Below are 17,456 nucleotides of genomic sequence, written 5' to 3'. Positions count from 1 at the left end.
AGGCTGACTTTGTTGGACTTACGGACAAACTGGGCTTCGGAACGTGCTCTCGGGATGGAACTCGTTCGTGTGTAGGGGACGTAGTGTCATTCTGGTATTTCGTAACCCTTTCGGAATTCTCCCTACCGTCACGTATTTTTGAATTACCAGTTTCCCCTTTGTCTCTGCCCCGAGCGTCCCCTCCTCCATCTCTGCTGGTGGAGCCTGTCCCGTTCCAGCTCAGGGCAGAGCTGGCCTGCGCGCTTCCCCACATGCAGATGCGAGCCGTGGGCTCCTGTGTACACCCCCAATTACAGTGCTGTGTTCCCTCCTGTTCTTAAGTTTCCTGGCCTGTTGTTTGTTTCACTGTGATTTTTTTTTTTTTTTTTTACTGCTGGATTCGATTTGCCGGCCTGGATTTGTGTGGGATGTTGGCGTCTCTGTTCCTGGGAGCTGAGGGCACCTGATCTCCCTTCACAGGTGTCCGGGTCCAGGACATGCAGCCTCGAAACAGGAGTTGGGAGACGTCCCTTGTTTCCATTCTCTGGAAGAGTGTGGGTACATCCACGTGATTTCTTCCCTAAAGCTAGGCCCGGGATTTTCTTAGTGGGAAGGTTTTAAGCCACGGGTTCGCTCTCTTGAAATGTAGAACCGTCTGGATGTCCGTTGTCAGTTCTGGTTAGACACGTTCGCTAGTCAGGAGTCCGCCCGTTCGCCTGCAGTTGTCGCGTTGCCCGGCCTCCACTGCTGGGAGTGTCCACTGCCTGTCTGCGCGGCGCTGGTGGGCTCTGCAGTGACCGCTGACGTGCGGAGCGCACGCCTCCTTTTTCTGCTCCTGCAGGAGTGTCGCTGAGGGCTGTTGCCTGCGTAGAGGCTTTCCGCAGAGCTGGCTCGGCCGTGCTGGCTTTTCTCTGTCGCGGATCCGCCCTCTCTGTCTCTTCTCTCAGCCTTCGTTGTTTCCGCCCTTCTTCTGCGTCTTCGGGAGGGAAGCTCAGAGCGCAGGTTTCCCGCCTGCTTCCCGGTCAGCACCTGCGCTGACGGCCCTGCGGTCGCCCCGACCCCCGAGATGTGCCCGGGCCGCAGCCTCGGCCTTGTCGCACCCCGAGCGTCTCCTGACCTGCTCTGTCGTTTATGCCGTCCTGACGCATCATCGGAGGTGCTGCACGTTCAGGGCTGGGGACGTGCTCGTTGCCTCTGTACAGCTGCTGACGAGCCGCCACCAGTTGGAGCGGGTGGTTTGTGCCCCGTACTCGGGAGCGCCGTTTCCGTCAGCGTCTCCGGAGTGTCCACTGGGAGAGGCTGCTCCTCCCCCCGAGGCCCCTGCGGCTGGCGCAGGCGCTGGCCTGCGCGGTAGGGCTGTCTGCACGCGGTGCGCGCCCGGCCGCCTCGGGGGCTCGGGCAGCCAGGGTCCCAGGGCGCGCTAACCCTGTGTCGTCCCCCCTTCCCCCCGCAGGCCTGCGGCTGCCCGCTCTACTGGAAGGGGCCGCTCTTCTGCGGCGCCGGGGGAGAGCGCACGGGCTCCGTCTCCGTGCACAAGTTTGTCGCCATGTGGAGAAAGTGAGTCCCGGGGCGGGATGGTGGCCCGGCCGTGCCTCTGCCTCCACTGGCCGGTGCTCCTGCGGCCGGGACAGTAAGGGACTGAGACGGATGTCCAGGGGTGCCCGGCACGGCCGTCGTGTCCCTTGCGGGGCCCCATCCGTCTGTGCCCGTCCTCACGGAGCACCCGACCCCGGAGTCTGGGGAGGGGCCTGTGGACGCGCGTGCGGGGTGCAGCCAGGGTGCTCTCTGTCGCCCAGGATGCTCCAGAGCTGTCACGATGACGCGGCCAAGTTCGTCCACCTGCTCACGAGCCCCGGCGGCAACTCCCTGGCGCAGGAGGACTTCGTCCCCTTCTTGCAGGTGCGGCCCCGCCTCCCCGCCGCACACGCCCTCTCCCCCTCCTCGCAGGAGCGCCCCAGTGTCTGCACCCCAGGGGCGGGCGGGCGGGCTCCTCCGAAGCTGGCTCCATGCAGCCCCTCCAAACCCACGTGAGAGGCAGGACGGCGTGGACAGCTCCACACCTGAGCCTGCAGAGCGTGGAGCTGGACAGGGCTTAGCACCTTCGGGGCGCCGGGCACCCCGGCCGGTCGCGGTTTGCAGAACGCGTGTTTCCAAATGCCGTTCTGGTTCCTGTAAACACGGTTTTATTTAGCGCTCTGTGTTACATCCTGTAGAGGAGAATCGAAGGCGGTCCCCGGTTACCCGCGTGTTTCCCGTGAACACGGAGTAACCAAAGTTACCAAAACCATTTGAATGGAAGAGACTTAAAGGGTTCCTGGGACTGCAGTGGTCTGCTGAGTGAGGATATCGCAAGGTTTCTTTTTCAGAATCCGGGATGGACTTCCACGGTGGTCTTTTATACATTTCCACGTGTCAGATTATTACCCTTGGCCGCGAGAGGTGACGTGCTTCCTTAGCTCGTGGCCCAGATGATTCTGTGTGATCCGTTAATTTGATGTGATTTCATGTAACCGTGTGTTTGGGGTGACGCGTGAGCGGCTCTGTGGCTGGATGTGTGAAGCTGGATGTTGGTGGTGGACACGTGCGTTCTTATCCCTGGGCCTGGCGGCACATCCCAGGGCTGTGTCCTGTCCCCCGTGTGCAGGACGTGGTGAACACCCACCCAGGCTTGGCATTCCTGAAGGAAGCGTCAGAGTTCCACTCCCGCTACATCACCACAGTGAGTACGAGCACGTCCGCTGCCCCTGTGGCTTCCGTGGGCGCCTGAGGCCCGGGCTCCAGGCCCACCGTGAGGGAATGGACACCCAGCCCCTGGACCCATGGCCCTTTACGGCCCGCTTTCTCACCAGGAAGCGGGTGTGGGCCTCGGGCGCGGGCGGGTTGTGTATCCCCCCTGGGTCCCCAGCTGGGCGCACTCAGCGAGAGCCTGGGTGGTCCTGGCCGCGTGCCCCGGGGTCAGACAGGGCGGGGCAGGCGAGGGGACGTCCAGAGACCCAGCGGTCTCCCTCTCTGGGCAGGAGGGGCCTCAGAGGACGCCCGGGACCCTCCTCCTGAGGGCCCTGCCTCCTCGGGTCCAGGCAAGCACTCCCAGCGAGTTGGAGCGCGGCGCTCTGAGCGCTGCAGGCGGGGTGCCGGCCTGGCTCGGGGACACGAGGACCCCGTGGCCCAGCCCCCGCCCCGGTCTGAGGTCACGGGGGGAGGACGCCCTCCGGCTGTAGGTCTCCACCTGCCTCGGGCGCGGGCGGCGCGGCGGCCCCGTGGCACGCCGGCCAGGGGCGCGCTTGTCGTGCGGCGCGGAGCGGACGCTCGTGGCAGTCCGCGTGCCCGCGGCTCCCCAGGCCTCCCTCCGCCCCCTCACCGGTCCGCGTCGCCCTGAGGGCTCGTGGCCGAGGAGCGGTCCCCGGAGCCGTGCCTCATTCCAGCGGCGGCAGGGAGCGCAGCGTGGGAACGGGGCTGTGCGCCAGGTGCTCCGTTCCCATGCCCCGACCTCCCTGTGCAGACAGGACAAGGCAGGGCACGTCCGGGGGGAGGGGACAGCCTCCAGCAGGTGGGGGGGAGGGGATGTCTCGGACGAGGACAGGTTGGCGGGGATGCCCCGGGAGGAGGGCAGGTGAGGGGACGGCTCGTGACAGGGACAGGCGAGGGGTATCACAGGTGGGGACATCCCCACCTGGGAGCGGAGCTGAGCCCCGTGGCCAAGGTGGGCCTCACTGTGCAGGGGGCAGGGGCACTCTCTGGCCTTAAGTTAACGTTTTTCACTCAGTGGTCAGTTGAGTGTCCGTGGAAGCGTTGGGGGCAGTCTCTCAAACCACCCGCAGTGTAAGACGGGCTCCCAGCCACGCAGGAACTCCGTGCCCACGCCGTCCCAGCTCAGGGGCGGCCGTCTCACCCGGACGTCCCCCCGCACGTGGCAGCGGGTCCGCTTCTCCTGCCACCTGTGTCCTCCCTGCAGCTGGAGGCGGGACTGCTCCCCCCACCACCCCCGTCTGATGATGTACGGGGCGGTCGCCCTCTGCCGGCGACACGGGGCCCTGCGGTCCAGGGTGCGGAGCTCCTGGTGAGGCCAGGCAGGAGCTCGTAGGCGAGGTCCCAGGCCAGGTACCTGCAGGACCACACGTGGGGTTGCTGCACAGTCACGTGCGGGGCCCCCAGCCCCCAGCGTCCCAGTGCTTAGCCGACGGGCCTCCTCCTACAGGTCATACAGAGGATCTTCTACACGGTCAACAGGTCTTGGTCCGGAAGGATCACGTGCGCAGAGCTCCGGAGGAGCACGTTCCTGCAGGTGTGTGGCGGCTGGCCGAGGGGACACGGGGCCTCCTGCATGCGCCGCCCACTCATCCTCCCCAGTTTCCACCGCGACCCATCCACCCCCCCGCACCCGCCCCCCATCAATGCCCCATCCCTCCCCCAGCCTGGCAGCAGTCACCCCACTCGTCTACCCAGCCGTCCTCATTACCCCACCCGGACCCCCTCCCTCCCTTCCCCAGCGCCATCCATTTCTCCACCCACACGCCAGCAGCGCATTCTTTACCCACATACACGTCGTCCGTCGGTCCGCCCACCCGTCGTGTCTCCCTGCACCCACCAGCCTGTCACCCGTCCCTCCATCGACTGACGCATCACCTGTTCCTCCCACGCAGTCCACCCACCCGTCGTCCACCTTCCTTCTTGTCCCCCCGCCCGGCCATTACCCACTCCTCCCCGACCCTATCGCCTGTCCCTGCATCCGTCCCCCACCACCATAACCCATCGCTACACCAACCCCGAGTCATCCGTCTGTCCGCCCTCCCAGCCTCCCTCCCCCTCCCTCCACCCACCCAGCACCCAGCTTCCCAGCGGTCACCCCGTTCACCTGCCCACCTGTCGTCGTCACCCCACCCACCTTCCAGCCCTCCACCGTCATCCACCCCTCACCCCCCGACTCGTCCGTCATCTGTTCATTGTCCTGCCTCTCACTTATCCACCCGCCCACGCTTTTTCTTCTTCCGTTGGTCGTGTGCCCTTCCTTTACCCTCGTCCATCCCGGAGGCACGGCCCCGCCCTCTGGGGAGCAGGTGCACCCGGGTTCTGTGGACCTGTGCGTGACAGCAAGGGCGGGGCCGACCCGCTCGCGTCAGGAGCCCCCGGCCACAGGAGCAAACGTGCTTGGGCTGCTCCGTGGTGCAGTCTCGCGGCCCTGACCAGGTGCACCCCGACCTGGGTGCTGGGCTTCCCAGCCCTCAAGCAGGTCTCCACCAGCTCTGACCCTCCGCCCTCATGACGTGAGAGTCCTGGGGGGGCTCCCACCTGCGGGAGACCCGTCCCCACGCTGCAGCCGGGGGTGCCTGGCAGCGGTTTTCTGGGTTTGTCGTGGCAGAACGTGGCGCTCCTGGAAGATGAGGTGGACATCAACCAGCTGACGGAGTTCTTCTCCTACGAGCACTTCTATGTCATCTACTGCAAGTTCTGGGAGCTGGACACGGACCACGACCTGCTCATTGACGCGCAGGACCTGGCCCGGCACAATGACCACGGTGAGGACGTGGCCTGCGGGCAGCAGGGACAGAGCATTGGGGCGGGCGCTGCCCTTGGGCTCCTGCATCTCCAGGGAGACCAGCATGGCTGCCTTCCCTGACCCTCAAGGCCTGAACCTTGTACTGCCTCTGGTGTCCTCCTGCAGGACACACGGGAGACAGGGACACAGCACAGGACCCTGGGGGCCGGGGCAGACATGGGACATGGCACAGGACACATGGGGACTGGGGCGGACATGGGACACGGCACAGGACCCTGGGGACCGGGGCGGACACCAGACACGGCACAGGACACGTGGAATGGGGCAGAGACGGGACAGAGCACGGGACACGTGGGGACCGGGGCGGACACGGGACACAGCAGAAGACCCACGGGGACTGGGATGGACACTGGACACTGCACAGGATGCATGGGGAATGGGGCAGACACGGGACACAGCACGGGACACATGGGGACCGGGACACAGCACGGGACACAGTACAGGACGCGTGGGGCATGGGGCAGACACGGGACATGGCACAGGACGCATGGGGACCGGTACGGACACCGGACACAGCACAGGACACATGTGGAACGGGGCTGACACGGGACAGAGCACGGGATGCATGGGGAACGGGGCGGACACGGTACACAGCACAGGACCCACGGGGACCGGGGCGGACACGGGACACAGCAGAGGACCCACGGGGACCGGGATGGACACCGGACACGGCACAGGATGCATGGGGAATGGGGCAGACATGGGACACAGCACGGGACACATGGGGACCGGGGCGGACACGGGACGCAGCACAGGACACATGGGGACCGGGGCGGGCACGGGACACAGCACAGGACCTGCGGGGACTGGGACGCACAGGTCCTGCCATCGGTGGAGGCGCTCTCTGGGGGGCGTGGAGCCCCCGTCCTGAGCAGAGGTAGCGGCTGCCCCACACAGGCCGCATCCGTCCATCCCCCGGCTCTCCCCGCCCCACCTCCCCTCCATTTGTCCTCAGGTATTTGGGGGCCACCCCACCCGTCATTTCACGCCAGGTCTCCTGATGAGCCCTGGCGTGGGCCAGTCTGGGTGCCGCCCTGAGCTCCCAGCACCTGTTCCTGTAGCTGAACAAACACCTGTTCTGCAGGTGGGGCAGCGTTCCCCCCTCCCTCCCTCCCTCCTCCCGCAGCTTCCTGCTCTGTGTTGGGGCCTCAAGCGGCCTGTCCGCGGAGTGGATGGTGCCCTGTCTGCGTGGATGGCTCTGGGCACCGTCCCGAGGCCAAATTCCAGCTCGGGGCCACTTGGGCTGCAGCGGGTGGGACGGCGGCGGCGGCCTCCAGGAGCCGTTCTGAGGGCCCGGAACGGCGGAGCAGAGACGCGGTTCCCTGAGAGGTTTCACTTCTGGCTTCTGGGTTTGGCTGAGCTTCCATGCGTTCTCGTCACAGAGGCTTGAGAAGGTCAACTGTGGCCTGCGCACAGCTCAGGAGCAGTGGGGGGATCCAGTGTAAACGCTTCTGTGATAAGAGAAAATGATCACCTCCCACCTCCTGTGACAAGAAGTCACATGCTCAGGGTGCACAGAGTGGGCCAGAATTTAAGTGCGCCGTGGGTTCTTAGTTTTAGAAACAGTTTTCTTAAGACTGCACGTTTTCATGTAACGGATTTTTCACGTACCCACACACACGCCCGTATTTCTGATTCTCCGGGCGTGTGTTTCATCTGTGGTCGGTGGGGCCCGGATGGTCCCCTGATGTGAGCTCCCCAGGGCACCGTCTGCTTGCTGTATCTCTCAGACTGGCCTCGCGAGGGTGCCGTGAACGCTGGCTTGTGGACGCCTGAGCGGACGTGGGTCTCTCTCAACTCCGTCCCTAAATTCGACGCCTGGTCTCAACTCCAACTCCCTCTGTGATCTCGGGAATAGCTCCAGGCACAGACCCGTGGTGGCCGGCACGTGGTTCCCCAGATCGGGGGTCACCTGTCCCCGCCCGTCCCCACGACCCTCTCCTGGGGCCCACATCCCCGTGTCCCTGTGTCCACCCCGTCGAGGTCTCACGTCAGGGCATCTCGTGGGGCCGGTGTCGGGGCTTTGTCACCAGGCAGGGCTGGTGGCGTTGTGGCCTCGAGACACGACCGACTGTGGGGACCGTGGTCTTGCGGCCAGCACAGGACACTGGGTGGCTTCGGGCACAGCCCCCCAGCTGTGGACGTGAGCGCCGTGACGCGTACCCCCCCTTCCACCTGCCGGTTCCTGGCCTGCCAGGTCCTGCGTGAGAGGCGGCGGGGCTCCCCCTTACGTCATGGGGAGGGGTGGGCGGAGAGGCAGGGCTGACCTGTCGCGGGTCCCACGGACGAGCGGGCTCTGCTCCCAGATTGCCGGTCGTGGCGGTGAGTGAGTCAGCTGTGCAGGTCCCTGGGGCTGTCGTCATGGCGGGCGGGGGGGGCGGACCCTCAAAGAACAGGAAATCATCCTCCCAGTTCTGAGGCCAGAGTTCCAAAATCAACGCATTTATGAAGGACTGTCTTCCAGGAGGGGCTTCCTGAGGCGGCTGTATCGGATGAGCGCAAATCAGGGGCTTAAAATCCATCCTCCCCCAGCCTGGGGACCAGACGTCTGAGGTCAGGGTGTCCCAGGGCTGTGGTCCCTCCAGAGGCTCCAGGGCAGGGTCCTTCCCGCCTCTTCCAGCTTCTGGGGGCTCCAGGCGTCCCTGGGCTTGGGGCCGCCTCCCTCCCATCTCTGCCTCTTGTCTTCATGGGGCTTCTCCTCTGTGTCTGGGTCTCTCCTCTTCCGTGTCTTAGAAGGACCCTGTCATTGGATGTAGGGCCACCCTCCTCCAGGAGGACCTCATCTCAGACCCTTCACTGCATCACATCTGCAGAGACCCTGTTTCCATATAAGGTCCCGTTCACAGCCCAGGAGTGAGGACGTGGACATCTCTTTCTGAGAAACACTGTTCAGCCTCTGACACCATCCAGTCATTTCCCATTAGAGGTGACTTTCATTGAGGCAGGATGACTTGGGGGAAAAGACACTTTGTCTTTATTTCTCCATTTTCGTGGTTATAGATCTTGGATATGGGCTGCAAAGTGTCCCCAAAATTTACACGATGAAGCCCTGACCCCCGGGACCTCAGGATGTGACTGTATTTGGAGATGGGGCCTTTAAAGAGGGGACGAAGGTACAGTGAGGTCACTAGGGTGGGTCCTGATCCCAGAGGACTGGTGTCCTTATAAGAAGAGGAGATCAGGACACAGACACAGAGGGACGACCACGTGAGGACACAGGGCGGAGACGGCCGTCTACACGCCCAGGAGAGAGGCCTCGGGAGGGACCAGCCCTGCCCACACCGGGATCTCAGACTCCAGCCTCCGGGATGGGGGAGACATAACGTGTGCTGTTTAAGCCGCCCCGTCTGCGGTGCTTCGTTATGGCAGCCCCAGCCGACTAATTTGATGTCTTTCACTCTTTCATCCTCTTAGTTGCCTGGGGGTTGGACGCACTTGTGTGCTGATCACAACAAACAGTGTTTGGAAGCAGAGCCTCTGAGAGGGTGGACGTGCGCGTCCTGCCTTTACCGGCCGCTCTGTCTTGGGGCCCCTGGGCCAGCTCTTCACTCCGGCTTTGCTCTGGGCTCAGGTCCTGGACTGGAACGCGCCGGGCAGCGCCCGAGGGAGGCCTGGAGCAGGAGATTTGGTCCCGAGGGTTCCCCTGACTGGGCTTGGGCCCCGCCCAGCCATCTGCAGGGCCGCGACGTTGGGCCAGGAGCAGCGTGCGGGGCTCACGGCCTGCGTCCTCTTTTGCAGCCATATCCACCAAGATGATCGACAGGATCTTCTCCGGAGCCGTGACGCGGTGCGTCCCAGCCGCCCAGCGGGGCTCGTCAGGGTTTGGGCTGACGTTGCACACGCACATCCGGCTCTGGCTCATTCGCTCCTGATGTGAGGTGGCCGTGCTCTGGGAGCGCGTGCCATCGTCACAGGAGGTCATGAGTTAGGGACACGCGTACACACCTTTGTCACACGAGGTCACGAGTCGGGGGACACATGCCAGCCACATGAGGTCACATGTAAGGGGCACGCCATCGTCACACGGGGTCGTAACTTGGGACGCATACACGCCTCTGCCACGAGGTCGTGAGTCCAGGGACACAGGCCCCTGCACCAGAGGCTGTGAGGCGGCTGTGACCGTGGCGGCTGCTCCTGCCCGAGCTGGGCCCCAGGGACCCTCCTCCGGGTCACGTGGTCTCTCTCCGGCCTTGTCCCGAGTAGGAGCCAAGGGTACAGGCCTGGGCCAGACGCAGGGTTCCCTGCGCCCCGGGGAAGGTGGGCGGGTCCCCGCCTCAGGCTGCTTCTCCCTGACGCAGTCTTTGTCTCTCGATTCCGGCCCTGAATCCAGAGGGAAAAAAGTGCAGAAAGAAGGAAAAATAAGCTACGCTGACTTTGTCTGGTTCCTGATCTCTGAGGAAGACAAGAAAACACCGACCAGGTGAGTGTCTGGCAGCTGCCCTCCGCTCCACTTGCTGGAACCCTTAGAAGCAGGGGCTAGAGCTCACCCCTGAGCCAGGGCGCCCCCGCCCCATGATCCACCTGGGCTCGCGCTGGGGGGGGGGGTCCCCAGCTGGTGGCTCCTGTCCCAGGAGGGGCTCGCACTGGGGGGGAGGGTCCCCGGGTGGTGGCGCCTGTCCCAGGCGGGGTCCCACTGGGGGAGGCGTCCCCGGGTGGTGGCGTCTGTCCCACGCGGGGCTCGCACTGGGGGAGGCGTCCCCAGGTGGTGGGGTCCGTCCTGGGCGTCCATGCTGACCGTGGCCCGGTGTCACAGCATTGAGTACTGGTTCCGCTGCATGGACCTGGATGGGGACGGGGTGCTGTCCATGTTCGAGCTGGAATACTTCTATGAGGAGCAGTGCCGCCGGCTGGACAGCATGGCCATCGAGGCCCTGCCCTTTGAGGACTGCCTGTGCCAGATGCTGGACCTGGTGAAGCCCCAGAGCGAAGGTGGTGCCTGGGGGCGGGGTCCCCCAGTGAGACAGGGGCACCCCAGGGGGAGTGGGTCCTTGGGGGTTGGGAAGGTGGTCCCCCGACTCCATGGCCCTGTGCCTGTGCTCCTTCAGGGCCCACGTGGGGAGGCCAAGCCGGGAACCCCAGTGTGGGCACTGCAGAGGCCCCCCGCCCTCGGCTCCCCCTCGTCCGGCCCTGTGCTGGGGCCCCCGGGGTGTGTGTCGTGGGTGTGGGAGCCGGGAGCCCACCAGGTGCGTCCGTCCAGGGGCGCCCAGGACACCTTCCAGCGTCAAAGGGAGGGTCTGCCCGAAGCCACCCGCCTCAGTCGGTGTCGTGCGTCCATGTCCTGGACCCTGGTCTCAGGTGTCGTCACCGGGGGCCATGGTGGCCTGGGCCTTCCTGCCCCGTGTCCGCGGGTCCAGGGCAGCTTGGGTCCCGCCCTCAGGTGACTCGCGGGCGGCCCTCACTGCGTTGGGCCCTGCCTCCCGACCCCTCCCACCCCCCGGGCTCTGCCCACACCCGTGGCCCGTCGCGGCAGGGGGTGCCGTGTCCTAAGGCGTGTCATTACGCACGCACGCACGGAGGGGACGTGGTTCCTGGGCGTGCGTGGGAGCTGCGTGTGCTCACGTGCCGCCCTTGCCCGCAGGGAGGATCACGCTTCACGACCTGAAGAGGTGCAAGCTAGCCAGCGTCTTCTTCGACACCTTCTTCAACATCGAGAAGTACCTGGACCACGAGCAGAGGGAGCAGATCTCGCTGTTCAGGGTGAGGGGGGGCGCGGGGGGGCGCATGGTGGGGGCGTGGGGCGTGGAGGGGCGTGGTGGGGGCGTGGGGCGTGGAGGGGCGCGGGGCGCATGGTGGGGGCGTGGGGGCAGGGGGGCGCGGCGGGGCGGGGGGGCTCATGGGGGCACCTCGGGGTCCCCCCCACCGTGTGACACGACGCGCATGCTTCCCGCAGGACAGCGAGAGCGAGGGCCCCGAGCTGTCCGACTGGGAGAGGTACGCCGCTGAGGAGTACGACATCCTGGTGGCTGAGGAGGCCGTGGGGGAGCCCTGGGAGGACGGGTAAGGGTGCGGCGGGGACGGGGGCCCGGGACGCGGGGACGCTCGCCCCGTGTCACAGCCCCAGGAGCCCGCCGGCCCAGGGCCTGAGGCTGCAGGCAAGAGACGCCTGCTCCGCTCCACCTGCCGCCTCCCCGCCCCGAGGGCAGGCACCCACGGAGGCCGGGCCCTCAGCCCCCCGCCCCCCGTCCCCCGCCCCACCGCCCGGCCTCACGCCGCCCTGAGCCCGGGAGGGCTTCCTGCTGAGGCAGTCCCTTCCCCGGCTCCCATGGGCTCCTCCAGGGCCCCGTCTCCCGAGCTCCCTCCGCCCTCTGGGGCTGGGACCGGCAGACGGCTGGAGGGGCGCAGACCCCACCCCTACGGAGGGGCGGCCCCTCGTGGAGTCTCCCGTCGGGGAGCGTGGCTGTAGCTCAGTGGGCACGTCTGCTGACGATGCTCCTCCTCCGTGGCTGACGGGTGTGGACAGGTGAGGGGGGCGGGGCCGGGGACTGGGCGTCTCCCCCAGGACCTTGGTCCTCAGGTTTAAAAGCAGCCTTGCGGTAGAGGAGGGTTGGGGTCCAGTGTTCATGCCTGGGTCCCTGGCGGGCTCGGACCCCCGCCCGTCCCGCCCAGAGCCTCCCGACCTGCCTCTTCCCCTGGCGTGGCTGCTCGGCACCAGGGCCGGGGTTGGCACAGCTGCTCGTGTGGTGCTCGGGGTGGCAGTGGAGCCCGGGGCCTGAGGGTCACCCTCCGCCTCTGAGGGGCTGCCAGCAGTGCTGCCTGCCCAGGGGTCGTCAGACTCCCACCCCGAGGGGGCTCAGAGTGGGCAGGAGGGTAAGCACGCCCGTCACCCCAGGTCCCGCCCACCCTCAGGCCCTGTCTTTGGTCCAGGGGTTTGGCCTTCTCCAGAAGGTCATGGAGGTGGAGCCCCTTCAGGCCCGCCTTTGCTCTCAGCACGAGGCCTCCGAGAGCCCCGCGGGTCCCTGGGCGCGTCAGGAGGTGGGGCCCCTTCACACCTGGCTGCGTCCTCACCAGCAATGGACGTTGGCTTGCTGGTGTCCGTTGCTTCGGGCCTGGGAACGCGTGGCCAGTGCCGCTGTCGAGCTGCGCGAGCTGGATTTGTGGGGCTGTAAGCGCTCATCTCCTGGCTCAGAACCTGGGCGGGGGGTTCCGGGTCACCTGGTAGACAGATGCACCTTTACCTCCACAAGCCGCCCACCCATCTTCCCACGTGGCTGCGCCACTTTGCGTCCCCGCAAGCGTCGGGCGTGAGTTCCCGCGGCTCCACATCCTCGCCGGCTCTGCCGTGGTTACGGTTGGTTTGTTTTTTAAATTGTAGCCACTCGTACGTGTGCAGCAGGATTGCATCCCGGCTTTAGCTGTTCGTGTCCTTGTTGCTCTTTTCTGGTGAAGGGCTGTGTCTTCTGTTCCCCATCGTGGGTTACTTGTTTCCTTCTGATGGAGTCTCAGGGGTTCTTTACGTCTTCTGGATACAAGTCCTTCAGGAGGGAGGGGACTTGTATTTCCTAGCGGTTTGTGGTGTATCTTTTCCTTCTCCTAACCTTGTGTATCACGGAGGAGACGCTCTGAACTTTGATGAACTGCCATTTGTCACTTTGTCTTCGTGGACTGGGCTTTGGTGTCATGTGTAAGAAAGGATTGCCTAATCCAAAGCCACAGAGACCCTTCTGGAAGTTTCAGCGTTTTTCATTTTACGCTGGGTCTGTGATCTGCTCTGAGTGACCTCCTCTGGGGGGCATGGGGTCTGGTCCAGGTTACTTTTTTATGCACGTGGATGTCCAGTTTAACGCAAGGCCACCAGATCGGCATCTCTGTTGAGAATCAATTGACCGTGTCTGTGGGGTCTGTGAGCTCCGTCGGTTCTGTTGACGCTCATCTCTGTCCAGCCACCAGTGCAATGCCGTCTCGCCTGCCGTGGCCTCGGGGTGTGGGCAGTGGACTCACGTAGCAAGGCCTCTGACTCTGGTCTCGCTCAGAATCGTCTGGGTCACTCCGGTTGCTCTGGCTTCTGTGTGAATCATATAGAGTCGGCCTGACTGTCCAGGAAGAGCCTGGGGGACATTTACTGGGCTGAGCCTGGTCTCTACATGGTGAGACTTGGCACCGTGACCAGGTGACCACCTGTGAGTTGGTCTCGGGACCGTCTGTCCCGTGACCGGTGTGGCTGGCCTCTTGCCGCACCCCCCCCCCCCACCAGCTGTGCTTCCTGCAGCTCCGAGGAAGCCCGGCCTCTGCGTGGTGAGACCCTGCATCCTCCAGCGCGGTGTTGGCTGTCCTGGTTCCTTTGTTTGGACGTGGATGTTTACAAACAAGCTTGTCTCTACACAATATTAAGCTGAGACTCTGAGGAAGGAACGCGTGCTCTGGGGACAGTGACACCTTAGTGACATCGAGTTTCCTGATCCACAAAGCACCTTTCCGGTTATTTAGGTCTCTGACTTCTCCTGCCAGTGTCTTGTAGTTTCCAGTGTGTGGATCTTACACGTATTTTGTGAGATTTGTACTTGAGTACGTCGTCATTTTTAGTGTTGAAAAGGTCCTGCTAAAGTTTCCATCCCGGCAGTTCACTGGTGACATAGAGAAATGTGGTTTATTCATCGTGTTGTGGTTCCTCCGCCACCCGGCACGATGCTGAATGAAAGTGGTGATGGGGGACGGCGTGGCCTTGATCCCACGTCAGGTGTGGAGTCCCCCGCTGCCCGGAAAGCGTGACGCTGCTGTGGGATGTTTCAGCCCACGTGCTTCCCCAGCCTGCGGACACCGCGCTTCACTGCCGTCCGCAGAGGCTCTGAGTCCTGCACTTTGTCAGGTGCCTTTTTGGCCAGATGGCTGCTCGCCTGTCGTCTGCCGATACAGACACGGCGAGGTTCTCGTGCTTGAACCGGGCTTGCCTTCCCGTGACAAACCTGGTCACGGTACGTGGGCCTTCTCGTTTGTCCTTGGACTGTGCTGCAGAGATGACTTGCACTTCCTTGTGACACTGTGCCCTGCTTTGGCACCGGGCTCACGCTGGCCTCCTGGCAGCCACCCTGGAATCGGGGTCACAGCCTCCTGCAACAGTGAGGGGGCCTCCGCCCACCCTCTGAAGGAGTTTGGGTGGAAGACGTGCCTGTTTTCCCCACGGGCAGGACTCAACAAGGAGGCCGTCGGTATGGCGGCCCTGCGCTCACGCGTCAGGGGGCTGCCAGCAGCACCTGTGGCCGTAGGGGAGCACAGGTGGGGTGCGCGCCTGCCCGCGTCCTCACCAAGCCCCTCCCTACAGGTACGAGGCGGAGCTCAGCCCCGTGGACCAGAAGCTGAGTGCGCTGCGGTCTCCGCTGGCCCAGAGGCCCTTCTTCGAGGTGCCAACCGGCCTGGGCGCCGTCGAGCTATATGAGTACGAGCGCGGGGGTGACGACCTGCCGCCCTCGTGACCTGTGGCCTCCATGGGGCGTGAGCGCAGCCTCTGCCTCAGGAACAGAACTGTGTGCTTGTTGAGCCCTTTTACAGGAAGTGAAGTGCGTTTGTATGGAGAGACATTCTTATTTATTCAGCACAGAAGCTGCTCAGAGACGGTCATGGTCACTGAGGTGGGTCCCCACCCGCCCCGGAGGAGCTGATGCGCGTGCGAGGGCCCCAGGCCCGGCCTGGCGGTGAGGACGCACACGCCCCAGTGTCCCCGGCGGGCAGGGTGACCTCGGCCCCGCTGTCCAGCTTCCAAGTGTAGGTGTTTCCAGGCTCGCGTTGTCTGGCTGAGCGGCAACCAGGCGCCGCCCCAGAAGATCTGCCCGCGGTCGTGGATGTGCGCTGACTTCGGGGCGGGGTGTGGTCGTCAGGAACATTCCAGAGCCCCGGCGCCTCCATCCCGTGGGCGCCCCCGCAGGGGCCACTGTCCCGGCCGCAGCTTCTCCCCCAGAGGGAGTGCCCACGTCAGCATATCTTTAACTGTTTTTGTGTAAATGTACAGCATATGTAAAGTTGAGTTTTATTTGCCGTGCAGAGCAGTTTAAAAACGTTTTATGAGATCACGTTTGTATTTTCAAATAAAGAAGTTAAAGATTTTGAGCCCCAGGCTCACCTTGGGACAAAAACGGACACAGCGGCCAGGGATTCCGAACTCAGGTCACAGAGGGACGTGGGGACAGACAGTGGTGTCACTGCGGGGAGACCACAGGGTGTGGCGGCCCTCAGGGCAGGGAGCCAGGGGCGCAGGTCCCCGGGCTTTCGCAGCCTGACCCTCTGGGCGCGGTGCGGGGGCTGACGCCATCTGGATGGCCACTCTCACCTGTGGTCACTTCTGACCTGCGCGTGACGGGGTGCGAGCCTTCCGTGCAGACACCACGGGGAGGCCCTGACGCCTACCCTCCACGCCGCTCGGGCCACTCCCGGGTCTGCCCAGCTGAGTCGGCACCAACCTGAGACTTACGGGGAGGGCACAGCCCGCGTGTCGAAGGGGAGGTGGCCGACGAGCCCCCTGCCCAGGCCGGGGACAGGTCGTCTAAGGTCTGGGTGCTAAGCAGACCTCAGGGAATGAGTCTGTCCACCCTGCAGCTGGGCCCGCGGCGCTGGACAGAAGACGCGCCCATGGCAGGGCCGGCAGCGAGAGGAGGAGCCAGACCACGTGGGGCCACACAGGGCCGCAGGCACCATGTGCCGAGCCCCACGGATGGGAGCAGGGCCAGCTCTGGCACCTGCCTTCCAAGCCGGGCACGGCGACTGGCCACTGAGTGGGCTGGGGGCAGGTGGGTCCCCAGCTGATGGTCACACAGCCCTGTCCTGGGCAAGGGCTGCCGTCACCCGCCCCGCAGCCTGGGGGCCCCGAGGCCTGGGTCATTGGCACACGCTGGCCCCTGGGCCCCTGGCGATGGAGGAGGAACTGCCAATGTGAGCTCCGGCAGTGTGGCTTGCTTTCAGTCAGACCCGCCCTGCTGACAGACAGGACAGGTGCTCAGGACACATGGACAGATGCACAAACGTTAGAGCCCGGGACCAACAAATACGGGGCCAGAGGTCGGCCTGGCCGCCCACAGGGTGGTTCCCATTCAGTTCAGGGACAGTTTGGCAAGTCCCCAGAAGGCAGACGGGGGACCCTCACCTGCCATGGCTGTTGGGGCCATGAAGATGGCTGGGGGCCATGAAGATGGCTGGGGGCAAGGCCAGCCGCACTCCCGCCTGGAGCCCCCGCTCCCCGGGCTGGTGCACTGACCACGCGGGGTCTGCACAGGGTGCCCCGGAGGGGGGCACCTTTGCTCCTAAAGGGCCGTCCCAGGGCCCTGGCAGCACTGCCCCAGCCCGGAGTCAGGAGGGACGTCAGAACCCCAGGGTGCCCCCAACCCAGTGGTCTGAGCCACGTGGGCCTGGGCACACGCCTGAGGCTCCCAAGCAAGCCCCAGTCCACACCTGGGGTATCAGAGCACCTGGGGTAGCTCAGCGGGGCCTGGGCCACCTGACAACCAGCCAGCCGCTGGTGATGGTGTACACAGTGGCCCTGGGTCACTGGGACCAGGGCCTGTATCCCTGGTGCTGACTGCACAGCGGCCCCTCCCATCCCCACGCTGGGCTCAGGTCTCAGCTGGGAGACCCCGGTGGCTGCAGAGTCCCACCTGCTCCCTCGCTGCCCCCCAAGTTCCCACAACGCAGGGGACGCCTCACCTGCTGGACTGGGGACCCTGCAGACGGTTCTGGGTTCCCTGCCGACCACGGAGGTGTCGGCCAGGGGGTCCAGGTGGAGCTCGACCCCGCGGGCAGCTCTGCAGTGGCAGGAGTGGTCAGCCGCGGTGGCCCGGCAGGGCCGCTGCTCCCTCCCGAGGCCGCTCCCTGTTCTGAGGACGCTGGCCTCTCACCCCGCGCCTCCCCACAGACCCCTTGGGGGCGGCAACGTGTTGTCGACAGGCTCCGCGTCCCCCTCCCCCAAGGCCTGCACACCCTCGGGGATGGAGTCCCACAGGTG

At 64.9% G+C, this 17,456-nt stretch overlaps 1 protein-coding gene across 4 annotated transcripts in view; it reads left to right on the top strand.

Annotated features, from left to right (window-relative positions):
- The window catches only part of PPP2R3B (protein phosphatase 2 regulatory subunit B''beta), a 53,811-nt gene extending 38,240 nt beyond the window's left edge, over positions 1-15,571 (top strand). For 3 of the 4 annotated variants that reach the window (XM_082608989.1, XM_082608987.1, XM_082608988.1), the window contains 11 exons: positions 1,433-1,536; positions 1,776-1,878; positions 2,624-2,698; positions 4,175-4,261; positions 5,336-5,492; positions 9,272-9,320; positions 9,864-9,953; positions 10,287-10,462; positions 11,112-11,230; positions 11,424-11,530; positions 14,790-15,571. In XM_082608989.1, the coding sequence (XP_082465115.1) occupies positions 1,433-1,536; positions 1,776-1,878; positions 2,624-2,698; positions 4,175-4,261; positions 5,336-5,492; positions 9,272-9,320; positions 9,864-9,953; positions 10,287-10,462; positions 11,112-11,230; positions 11,424-11,530; positions 14,790-14,940 (1,218 nt within the window). In that variant the 3' untranslated portion in view covers positions 14,941-15,571. The remainder of the gene's footprint in view (positions 1-1,432; positions 1,537-1,775; positions 1,879-2,623; positions 2,699-4,174; positions 4,262-5,335; positions 5,493-9,271; positions 9,321-9,863; positions 9,954-10,286; positions 10,463-11,111; positions 11,231-11,423; positions 11,531-14,789) is intronic. The other variant, XM_082608990.1, reaches the window with a different exon arrangement.
- The last annotated feature ends 1,885 nt before the right edge of the window (positions 15,572-17,456 follow it).

This window comes from Mesoplodon mirus (assembly GCF_964341445.2).
Source record: "Mesoplodon mirus genome assembly, chromosome: X".
NCBI classification, from domain to species: Eukaryota; Metazoa; Chordata; class Mammalia; order Artiodactyla; family Ziphiidae; genus Mesoplodon; species Mesoplodon mirus.
Note: the sequence above shows the minus strand (reverse complement) of the source record. Positions and strands in the feature narration are given on the sequence as shown.